Source organism: Schistocerca gregaria, chromosome 2 (genome assembly GCF_023897955.1).
Source record: "Schistocerca gregaria isolate iqSchGreg1 chromosome 2, iqSchGreg1.2, whole genome shotgun sequence".
NCBI classification, from domain to species: Eukaryota; Metazoa; Arthropoda; class Insecta; order Orthoptera; family Acrididae; genus Schistocerca; species Schistocerca gregaria.
The window spans coordinates 283,421,288-283,433,865 of record NC_064921.1 but is presented as its reverse complement, the minus strand read 5'-3'; the positions used below and the strand labels follow the sequence as shown (position 1 = coordinate 283,433,865).

At 44.1% G+C, this 12,578-nt stretch overlaps 1 protein-coding gene across 1 annotated transcript in view; it reads left to right on the top strand.

Annotated features, from left to right (window-relative positions):
* The window catches only part of LOC126336871 (facilitated trehalose transporter Tret1-2 homolog), a 340,634-nt gene that overhangs the window by 246,977 nt on the left and 81,079 nt on the right, over positions 1-12,578 (top strand). Inside the window, exon 4 of the mRNA XM_050000979.1 lies at positions 4,930-5,196. Coding sequence (XP_049856936.1) covers positions 4,930-5,196 — 267 coding nt within the window. The remainder of the gene's footprint in view (positions 1-4,929; positions 5,197-12,578) is intronic.

The window sequence follows — 12,578 nt, the reverse complement described above, 5'->3', positions numbered from 1 at the left end:
CATGTACCGGGTGGTTACAATCAGATAGACGGTGTTCAGAGTGCTGCAGTGTGGGTTGCGTACATCGCTGGATGCTGAAATATCGTAGGATGGTAGTGAAACGTGGACTGTGGGAAAACCAGAACAGAAGAGAATCGAAGCATTTGAGATGTGGTGCTATAGACGAATGTTGAAAATTAGGTGGACTGATAAGGTAAGGAATGAGGTGGTTCTACGCAGAATCGGAGAGGAAAGGAATATGTGGAAAACACTGATAAGGAGAAGGGACAGGATGATAGAACATCTGCTAAGAAATGAGGGAATGACTTCCATGCTACTAGAGGGAGCTGTAGAGGGCAAAAACTATAGAGGAAGACAGAGATTGGAATACGTCAAACAAATAATTGAGGACGTAGGTTGCTAGTGCTACTCTGAGATGAAGAGGTTAGCACAGGAAAGGAATTCGTGGAGGGCCGCATCAAACCAGTCAGTAGACTGATGACCAAAAACAAAATATGAAATACAAGTTGAACAACGAACTTGAACGAATAATAAGGTTGAATTGAGGACTCACTGGATGGAGGAAATACACTTAGTCCAATTCAGATTTAAAAAAAAAATAAACACAGTGTAACACGCAGAATTGTTCATCTTAATTAAAGCTGAACTCGCACAGAAATTTCTTACAATAAGAGAAGAATGAGTTACCGGAGGGGAAGGGTCAGTATACAACATGAGAAACACGTGCTTGCAATCTCCGTTCACAATGTACAACGAACACGAAACTCGCGAAATGAAATCAAATCGGATTCTAATGCGATCTTAGAGAAATTATAAGGAAATATGACACAGTTACACAAGATATTCACAGCAACTGAAACGAGATACAGATTGGTCAAGGCTCTCTCCCACTGCTAAGCTGCGTAAGAACAAATAATCGAGTTAAGGGGTAATATAGAGAAAGTAGGTAGCACTCCCTAACTGAAAAAAAATTTACGGTATGATTTACTATGGTTATATTTCAAAGAACACATTAGTATGTGAACTCAACTAAGATCTTACATATTTCCACTCCCAAACTTACATTACTAGATATGACCACAACAGTGACCATCACTTACATGACCCAGCGTACAATGTCGTTCCATGCTATGGTCCTGAGATCAAGGGATAGCAGTGGAAATAGCCAGAGGAAATACATTCCGATTACCTATACCCACCTATACAATACCTGCTGACCAGTGTCCCCTAGTGTCTCTTTGGCCCATCGGAATGCAAGTTCTTCATAAAAGTTGACTAAACTGCCACTACCATTCAAAGAACTCGTGCCTGTGAACCAGATGCGAGGGACGTTGCAAAAGTAAGTTTCGTAATTTTTTTTTCACACTGAAACGTTATTATTAAAAACAAGCACACCATGGCTTCATGAACTATAGACCTCACACTTTTTCGACGTTGTCGCCACCGACATTGAGGCATTGGTCTTGGTGGGCAATCACTTTGAAGAAACCACTCTGTATCTTGCGATGCAAGTAATTGTCGCACAGCCTGCTCCATCACAGCATTGGTTTGGATCTGATGTCCCGAGAGTGTGGCTTTCAGTGCAGGGAACAGATGAAAGCCCGACGGGTTGATGAAAGCCACCAACCATTTGACGAGACACGGCGTCGCCATACACGGTCTTTAGGCATTTATGGACGATGGAGACACTAGTTCCACGTGCCCATTAATAACGGAAACACGGCGAACTTTCACTGGCGACCACGTTATCAGTACACGTCCGTCTGCCATAGCGATTTGTACTCGAATAACTTCGGGGATACCGGCCTACTCCTACTCTCTCTTGCTTGGCGCTCTACGCATGCGTCATTCCACTTCCGCTAACGTCCCTTCCGTCGTTGAAACAGCAACGGGTATGGATTCATACGGCGTTTGTTTGTGTCGCCTGGTGTACCACCATCTCTTTAAAACGCAGTGACGAAACTGACTTTCGGAATGTCCGTCATATATGGAAACATCACACTCAGAAGCTCACACACACTCTCTCTCTAGCAGACGACAAAGAAGTAGGAGAAGGAACTCAGAAGTATAACATGGAACACAGAATTATAGCATAGGCACTAATAAATGTGATTAATATATCTATAGATGTGTGAAACGCAAATGTAAGTAGAGAAAATACAACAACTGAACGTCAAAGAGCTACTATGGCTTTAAATTCTTCATTTGTGTGGCCATACTATCCGTAGTTGCTTTAGAATTCTTGAGGATATTTTTGTTCTGTCGTTGCAACTACAAAGATGCGTGATTTTGTCTCATCAGACGCGTTTCTCTTTATTGACCCAAAGCATCATCAGTGGTCTCTAATTAAGTTATTTAAGCCGGCCGGAGTGGCCAAGTGGTTCTAGGCGCTACAGTCCGGAATCGCGCGACCGCTACGGTCGCAGGTTCGAATCCTACCTCGTGCATGGATGTGTGTCATGTCCTTAGGTTAGTTAGGTTTAAGTAGTTCTAAGTTCTAGGGGACTGATGACCTCAGAAGTTAAGTCCCATAGTGCTCAGAGCCATTTCCCCATGATGCTGGAAACTGGTTCTGGTGTCCTTAACAGCTATGAGGACGACGCCACTGCGAGGACAGAAATGGTATAATATTTTTCTTTTTGTTGTGGTCTTGAGTCCGAAGACTGGTTTGATGGACCCCTCCCCTCCACTCTACTGTATCCTGTACAAGGCTCTCCACCTCCGAATAAATACTACAAACTACATTCTTCCGAATCTGCTTACTGTAGTCATCTCTTGGTTTCCTTCTATAATTTTTACCCCACCAGTGCCTCTGGGAGTATATTGGTAACACCTCGATGTCGGAGGTTGTGTCCTACCCAACGACGTCTTCTTTTAGTCTATTTATTTTCTCCTAAATTCTATGCAGTGCCTCCTTATTAATTATATGATACACCCTTCTGATCTTCAGATTTCTGTAGCACCGCAACTACAAGCCTCTATTCTCTTCTTGTCGGAACTTTTTGTCATCCACGCTTCAGTTCCATCGATGCTACTCTCCACACACATACCTTCAGAACAGACTTGCAACATACAGAGCTATAATCGATGATAAAAAATTTCTCTTCTACAGGAATGCATTTCTTGGCATTTCCAGTGGGCATGTTATACCCTCTCTACTTTTACTGCCCATATAGCAAACCGCATCTACTGCTTTTAGCGCCTTTTTTCCTAATCCAGTTCCATCAGATTCGCCTGTCTTAATTCAACTACATTCCATTATCCTAGTTTTGTTCTTGTTAAAGTTCATCTTATACTGTCATCCGCCCTTCAAGACAACGTCCATTCGAATCAACTACTCTTCCATATGCTTTATTGTCTGTGCCAGGATTCTAATGTCATCAGCAAACATAATTTTTTATTTCTTCTCACTGAACTTCGCCACTACTGCTTGCTCAAAGTCCAGATTGCATATGATATGCACCTTGGTTACACTAGACTGTGTCCGACGGAAACTTGAGTTATGTTCCCAGAATGATATTTTCACTGTGCAGCGCAGTGTGCGCTGATATGACACTTCCTGGCAGATTAAAACTGTGTGCCGGACCGAGACTCGAACACGGGACCTTTGCAGTTCGCGGGTAAGTTCTCTACCAACTGAGTTACCCAAGCACGACTCACGCCCCGTCCTCACAGCTTTACTTCTGCGAGTACCTTGTCTCCTACCTTCCAAACTTCACAGAAACTCTACTGCGAACCTTGCAGAACGAGCACTCCTGGAAGAACGGATATTGCGGAGACATTGCTTAGCCACAGCTTAGGGGAAGGAGGTCCCGAGTTTGAGCCTCGGTCCGGCACACAGTTTTAACCTGTCAGGAAGTTTCGTATCAGCGCACAGTCCGCTGCAGAGGGAAATCTAATTCCGGATTTTACCTGTCTGCGTATAGTATTGTCTGAAGCAGTGATCGGGGACCAGCCCAGCATTAGCGTAAACGATCGTGGAAAACTACCCGAAAATCTCACCAGTTGTCAATGACTTGAGCGGATCGTATCTAGGTTTGGTTCACGACCCCGGCTCACCATCTAGCGAGTCGTATGTCGAGTTACACGAGAGGATCGGGTAAAGTAATAATTTATCACCACATAACTAGCCTTTCTAACACGATATTAAACAGCTGTTTAGCTCGATACGGTCTAAAAGAGATCTGCAACCCGTCTTCTGCCTCTAGAAGTGTGTAGCAGCATTTGTGAAATCATTTAAAGCCACATTGATCGTTAATCGATAGCGACTATTTCCAAGGTTTTTCAGAGACGGCTAGCAGCCACAATATTTGTTGAGTTACTTAAATTATTTAATGAAGTAATATGTTCGAGGTAAAAAAATTCATGCTGCAGTTGCAATACAGAAACATTTAACGAAAGTACACATAATACTACAGTCGTTCTTCAGAGTCTTGGCATGTGCTGTGGTCATCCTGCGCACACAGAGAAGCGCAACCTAGTATGAGGGTATATTCAGTTAGATCGCTGATCTGCTGTTCACGTAATTTTTTTAAAGTGATCACTCACTTTCTTAATGTGAAAAGGCCTTACTCCTTGTAGCCGATATCTTTTCTTTCAGGAGCGCTAGTTCTGCGAGGTTTGCAGGAGAGCTTGTGTAAAGTTTGGAAGGTAGGAGACGAGGTAGTGGCAGAAGTAAAACTGTGAAGACGGGGCGTGAGTCGTGTTTGGGTAGCTCAGTTGGTAGAGCACTTGCCCGCGTAAGGCGAAGGTCCCGAGTTCGAATCACGGTCCGGCACACAGTTTTGATCTGCCAGGAAGTTTGAGCTACGTTATTATCGTCTCGTGCGTTCTCGGCTTGCACACTGCTCTTGATAAAACGTGTTAAGTGGTTGCTGGTGCTGCTGTAAGTGTGTGAGAGGAGCGCCCTCGCCTCGGTGTGTGTCGCAGGCAGCATCGCGTACATCTGCCAGCCGGTGGGGGCGGTGGTGGCAGGCGCGCTGCTCGAGACGCTGGGCCGCAAGCGCTCGATGCTGCTGGTGAACGCGCCGCTGCTCGCCGGCTGGCTCGTCTTCTACTGGGCGGCGCGGCCCGAGGCGCTGTACGCCGCCTGCGCCGTGCTGGGGCTCAGCGTCGGCTTCATGGAGTCCTCCGTGGTCACCTACGTGGGCGAGATCAGCCAGCCGGAGCTACGCGGCATGCTCACCTCGTACGCAGGTACGCCGGCGCGCTGCTAGCACTCTGGGAACTCCCAGTGGCCACTTCTTGCCAGCCATATGCTAAACACCGGCCACGTAACGGCGGAACGCGACGTTTCCTGTTACGTGGCTTAAAAAAAAAAGAACGACGGCGAGGAAAGCAAGCACCGTGACTGTGGCAGGGGAACACTTGATACTTATCGTGCTCATTTGCTTTGTGCTGTCTGCACTCAGCTGTGTTCTCGTTTATGTGGATGTACTTATCAAGGGGAGGCCATGACATCGGGATCACGGATTTACACTACTAGCCATTAAAATTGCTACACCAAGAAGAAATGTAGATGATCAGAGGGTATCCATTGGACAAATATATTACACTAGAACTAACACGTGATTACATTTTCGCGCAGTTTGGGTGCTTAGATCCTGAGAAATCAGTACCCAGATCAACCACCTCTGGCCGTGATAACGGCCTAGATGCGCCTGGGCATTGAGTCAAACAAAGCTTGGATGGCGTGTACAGGTCCAGCTGCCGATGCAGCTTCAACATGATACCACAGTTCATCAAGAGTAGTGACTGGCGTATTGTGACGAGCCAGTTGCTCAGACACCATTGAACAGACGTTTTCAATTGGAGAGAGATCTGGAGAATATGCTGGCCATGGTATCCAGAAAGGCCAGCACAGGACCCGCAACATGCGGTCGTGTATTATCCTGCTGAAATGTAGGGTTTCGCAGGGATCGAATGAAAGGTAGGGCCACCGGTCGTAACACATCTGAAATGTAACGTCCACTGTTCAAAGTGCCGTCAATGCGAACAAGAGGTGACCGAGACCCGTAACGAATGGGACGCCATACCATCACGCCGGGTGAAACGCCAGTATTCCGATGACGAATACACGCTTCCAATATGCGTTCACCGCGATGTCGATAAACACGGATGCGAGCATCATGATGCTGTAAATAGAATCTGAATTCATCCGAAAAAATGACGTTTCGCCATTCGTGCACCCAGGTTCGTCGTTGAGTACGCCATCGCAGGCGCTCCTGTCTGTGATGCAGCGTCAAGGGTAACCGCAGCCATGGTCTCGGAGCTGATTGTTCATACTGCTGCAAACGTCGTCGAACTGTTCGTGCAGATGGTTGTTGTCTTGGAAACGTCCCCATCTGTTGAGTCAGGGATCGAGACGTGGCTGCACGATCCGTTACAGCCGTGCGGATAAGATGCCTGTCATCTCGACTGCTAGTGATACGAGGCTGTTGGGATCCAACACTGCGTTCCGTATTACCCTCCTGAACCCACCAATTCCATATTCTGCTAAAAGTCATTGGATCTCGACCAACGCGAGCAGCAATGTCGCGATACGATAAACCGCAATCGCAATAGGCTACAATCCTATCAAAGTCGGAAACGTGATGGTACGCATTTCTCTACCTCAGACGAGGCATAACAACGTTTCACCAGGCAACGCCACTCAACTGTTGTTTCTGTATGAGAAATCGGTTGGAAACTTCCCTCATGTCGCCACCGACGCTAACCTTGTGTGAATGCTCTGAAAAGCTAATCATTTGCATATCACAGCATCTTCTTCCCGTCGGTTAAATTTCGCGTCTATAGCACGTCATCTTCGTGGTGCAGCAGTTTTAATGGCCAGTAGAGTACTTCGAACTTGGTAAACCTTTTGTAGGCCATTAAAACAACATAACGTACAAGTAACAAGGTTCACTAATCTGGCAATGCCGAGAAAATCGCAAGAGAATTTTTACGCGTCTATTACGTCACCGATATATCTGTGCGGAGTTCCCGGCCGTTAGAGGTCATCGTGGTCAAGTGGTCGCCGGCACGGTAGCTCAGAGTGTTCGTTCAGACTGTTAAGTGCTGTCTGTAATAATTATTTAAAAAAAAACTGAGTGAATGGATCAACAATGAACGGATGTCATGGGACGTTCACAACGAACAATGACAAACAAAATGAGATTAAAACCAAAACAGTGGTTAGCATTCGTGCGTTGCAAACGGATCGTGCACGAGGCAATGTCGAATCCTCCCAATAGCTATTTCTAATCTATAATTTTTCATCAAATTATTTAATTGTTGTTGTAAATTGTTGAGCCAGCTGATGTGGCCAAGAGGTTCTAGCAGCTTCAGTCCGGCCCCTGCTACGGTCGCAGGTTCGAATCCTGTCTCGGTCATGGGCATGTGTGATGTCCTTATGTCCTTATATAAGTTAGGTTTAAGTAGTTCTAAGTCTAGGGGACTGTTGACCTCAGATGTTAAATCTTATAGTGCTCAGAGCCATTTGAACCATTTTTGGAGATTGTTGTAAATTCCTCTTGGACGAAACTGCTGAGGTCATCGGTCCCTAGGCTTACACACTATTTAATCTATCTTAAAGTAACTAATGCTAAGGACGACACACACACACACACACACACACACACACACACACACGCCTGACGGAAGACTGGAACCTCCTATGAGAGGAGCCGCTCGAACCGTGGCAAGCCACCTCAGACCGCGTGCATTATTTAATTTATATGACATTTAAGAGATAATCTAATGAAAAAAAAAACACGAACATATTCAGGAAATGTAGTGAATTTCATAATTATGTTATTTCACTATGTATTATTTTTTTAATTAAATTTTCATGAACGAGGGAATGGTTTAGAAATCCATAGTCAAACCTCCATAAATAATGATGTGAATGACGTTATTCACAGTCATTAATGAAGTAAGCCACAATATGCCACACCACACTAGTAATGTACAGTTACTCGTCAGATGGGCTCCGGACATTACACGTCGCAGGATGGTATTTTTCACACTGCCATAAATTCAGATGGCAATTACTACATCGAATGACTGCAGTTTTCCCTCGTCTACAGGGAATGTTCAGATTTTATATGGGAAAACACATCTGACATTTTGAAAATTAAATAATATGACCAATGATGAAAAAAATAGGTTAATAATTAAGTTTGAGCGGGAGTCAAACCACCGCGTCATACACGTTCTTCTTATGAAGCTCGGATGCTAATCACTTGGCCTCCATGAACTCTAACGTCGGGCACCTACGCACAGATACGTAAACCACATAACATACGGGTAAAACTTCTCTTGCGATTTTCTCGGAATTTCCAGAGTAGTGCTCCTTATTACTTGCAGATTATGTTGTTTTAGTGGACTACTAAAGGTGTACAAAGTTTGAAGTAAATCTGTGACCTCAACGTTGTGTTGAGCTAGCATAAACGCGGAAGTCATGCACAGCAAATGCACAAAGGGAGAACTTAATGTGCAGATAAACCGTTACAGGTTGTGTATTAATTTATTCACTAGTTTGGCTTAACAGCATATACAGACATTCTTTACCCTGCAGGAAATGCTTTAGTTCAGGTGCCATGCCCTGACACGAGTGCCATAAAGCTTTCTCTCGCTGCACATTTCCACACCAACACGACACTGTATGAGCTCGAGGAGGGGAAAAAGTTGAAACGGCGAACGCGCTGCATTTGATGGGCAGTCCAGCGCATTCCACACCTGGTTTACTACTTCGCATTTCTCAGCAACATCGATCACAAAAAAAACACAAATTTTCAGTAATTACTTAATTATTCTGGTGCACTGGGGACCCTGGTACAAACTGTCGCCGGCCGCTGTGGCCAGGCGGTCCTAGGCGCTTCAGTCTGGAACCGCGAAACCGCTACGGTTGCAGGTTCGAATCCTGCCTCGGGTATGGATGTGTGTGATGTCCTTAGGTTAGTTAGGTTTAAGTACTTCTAAGTTTTAGGGGACTGATGACCTCAGATATTAAGTCCCATAGTGCTCAGAGCCATTTGAACAAACTGTCGGCATATGGACAGAAACAGATAACTTCACATAGCTTCGTACTTAGGTTGCCATATAATCGTTGATTTATTAACTTTCATAATCTAAAACGGTCTTTCACGCACATTGTTCATCGAAATATTGTAAAACTTCTCCGACCTAATTATGGAGACGTCAAAAATCTACCTAAGGAAAGCATTGTACACATTCTGAACTGTTTTAACTTAAAACGATTTGTCTTTAAAACGAGAATTACTTTGCAGTTTGATCAGTTACATCCGCACATGCACGTGAGTTCTTGCAACAGAATCCCGCAAACGGTCTCGAAAAGTGTGCTCAAAACGAATACAAAATTATCCTTGTAATACTTTCAATGGCAGAATGAGTTCCTAAAAACCTCTCATGGTTTTGAAAGACAGTGAACTTAGCGATCTGGACTGTGTTTGTCAAAAACTGTTCCTTCTTTTTAAATCCACCCCATCATATCAGAAAGAAATATTACTGTGAGCGGTGTGCAGTCAAGTCCACTTAAAATGTACTGAATAAGTAATAACTATAGATTAAGATCAAATAAGGCAGAAGGGATAGATAACATTCCATCAGAATTTCTAAATCATTGAGGGAAGTGGCAACAAAACTGCTATTCATGTTGGTGCGTAGAATGTATGAATCTGGCGACATATCATCTGACTTTCGGAAAAATATCATACGAGTACACACAATTTCGAAGATTTCAAGAGCTGACAATTGTGACAATTATCGCACAGTCAGCTTAAAAGCTCATGCATCCAAGTCACTGACAAGAATAACATATACAAAAATAGGAAAGGAAATTGTGTGTTAGATGACGATCAGTTTGGCTTTATGAAAGGTAAAAGCAATTCTGACGTTGCCGTTGATAATGGAAGCAAGACTAAAGAAAAATCGTTCATAGGCTTTGTCATCCTGAAAAAAGCGTTCGACAATATACAGGATGTCCCATTTACCTTGACCAACGCGTTGATGCCACACAAGCTTTCTGGTTCTTAGCGGCACTTCTTCCACAAGAGAAGGAAGAATTCATCTGAGAAAGCTGGCATAAGCTGTGGCGTTTAGACTACCATTGATGAAATAAGGGCCAATTATTGCAGAACCAAGCAACCCACACCAGACGTTAACTCTCCATTGATTCTGATTCGTGGGTTGAAAATTTCCGTTTCCCGAAGCGTCGCAACAAGTCGAGAAAACATCCGTCGGAAAGGTGGTTTCCCGTCAAGATATCGCTCTCTGTACAGTTCTGGTGCCTGCGTAGTATTTCGCCTACCTTCAACAACAATAATAATAATAAAAATAATAATAATAATAACGTTATGTCGATGCAGTTTGTAGGAAGGACAGCCTTTACTGTATGCCTACTCTACACAACAGTAGTACTGTACTAAATGTACCCGCACATAATAAAACGTATTGCAGTTACTGTTCTGCTAACTTACATTCCTCATAGGTGAGTAGCATTTCTACCTTCTCTTCGTTGGTATACATTCTACTCCCAAAACTCTTTAACTGACGATGGTTAACGGAATGACGGGTGTGCATTCTACTTATGTTTACATTTTTTCTCTCTCAACGTCAGCACGTGGATGAGTTCCACTACCCCAAGTACCTGCTCAACGTCAGTGTTGTTTATGTAATTAATAACGTTGTGTTTCAGTGAATGGTACTCAGTGATACATTTTTGAATAGATCTTTAGGAGAGGAAATGAAGTACCTAATAAAAAATACAGGGTGCAATTTAAAAAAAGTCATACCGCTGCGTATTAGTAATTGGTTCATATATTGCTAAACGTAAACTACAGTGCTACCAAAAAGACAGTCTAAGATTTTAAAATTTTACGGTGCAAAAATGAAAATTCAATGCATAGATCCGATAATCAATGAACAGGTACTGAATCGAATCAGGGAGAGATAAACTACACTATTGGCCGTAAAAATTGCTACACCAAGAAGAAATGCAGATGATAAACGGGTATTCATTGGACAAATATATTATACTAGAACTGACATGTGAATATATTTTCACGCAATTTGGGAGCATAGATCCTGAGAAATCAGTACCCAGATCAACCACCTCTGGCCGTAATAAAGGCCTTGATACGCCTGGGCATTGAGTCAAACAAAGCTTGGATGGCGTGTACAGGTACAGCTGCCCACGCAGCTTCAACACGATACCACAGTTCATAAAGAGTAGTGACTGGCGTATTGTGACGAGCCAGTTTCTCGGACACCATTGACCAGACGTTTTCAATTGGTGAGATATCTGGAGAATGTACTGGCCATGGTAGAAGTCGAAGATTTTCTGTATCCAGAAAGGCCCGTACAGGACCTGTAACATGCGGTCGTGCATTATCCTGCTGAAATGTAGGATTTTGCAGGGATCGAATGAAGGGTGGAGCCATGGGTCGTAACACATCTGAAATATAACGTCCACTGTTCAAAGGGCCGTCAATGCGAACAAGAGGTGACCGAGACGTGTAACCAATGGCACCCCATACCATCACGCCGGGTGATACGCCAGTATGACGATGACGAATACACGCTTCCAATGTGCGTTCGCCGCGATGTCGCCAAACATGGATGCGACTATCATGATGCTGTAAACAGAACCTGGATTCATCCGAAAACATGACGTTTTCCCATTCGTGCACCCGGGTTCGTCGTTGAGTACACCATCGCAGGCTCTCCTGTCTGTGATGCAGCGTCAAGGATAACCGCAGCCATGGTCTCCGAGCTGATAGTCCATATTGCTGCAAACGTCGTCGAACTGTTCGTGCAGATGGTTGTTGTCTTGCAAACGTCCCCATCTGTTGACTCAGGGATCGAGACGTGGCTGCAAGGTCCGTTACAGTCATGCAGATAAGATGCCTGTCATCTTGAATGCTAGTGATACGAGGCTGTTGGGATTTTGAAGGTCAATTAAGGTCAAAAAGGTGGCACGAACATCAATTTACTGAAAGCGTTCGAAGTGATCACCATTGGTATCAACGCAGTACTGCAATCTTCTTATCATGGATTGTGTGGTATTAGTTATCACTTCAGCACATATTGAGTCACATGCTCTGACATTCTCTCTCGCATATCTTCAGGTGCCGTTGGAAGTCTCTACAAACAATGTTCTTTACGATTCCCCACAAGAAAAAATCCAGAGGCCTTAAGTCTGGCGAACAAGCGGGCCACGACACATTTCCTCCGCGTCCAACCCAACGATTTGAGAATTATCTCTGCAACTCATTTCTAGCCATCAGCTAGAAATATGCCGGATACCCATCATGTTGATACCACATTCTGTTCCTTGTTCCTAAAGGTATTTCTTCCAATAACATACTTAATCTTCCTTGCAGGAATGTAGTGTACTTCCTACCATTAGGATTTACTTCGATGAAATAGGGGCCTATAATTCTGTCCTCCAGAATCGCACACCACTCATTCACCGACCACTGCTTCTGGTGTGCAACGTTCAGCAGTCATCGTGGATTCTCAGTTGGCCACTAATGCATGTTATGCAAATATACATTTCCATGCTTCGTGAATGTAGT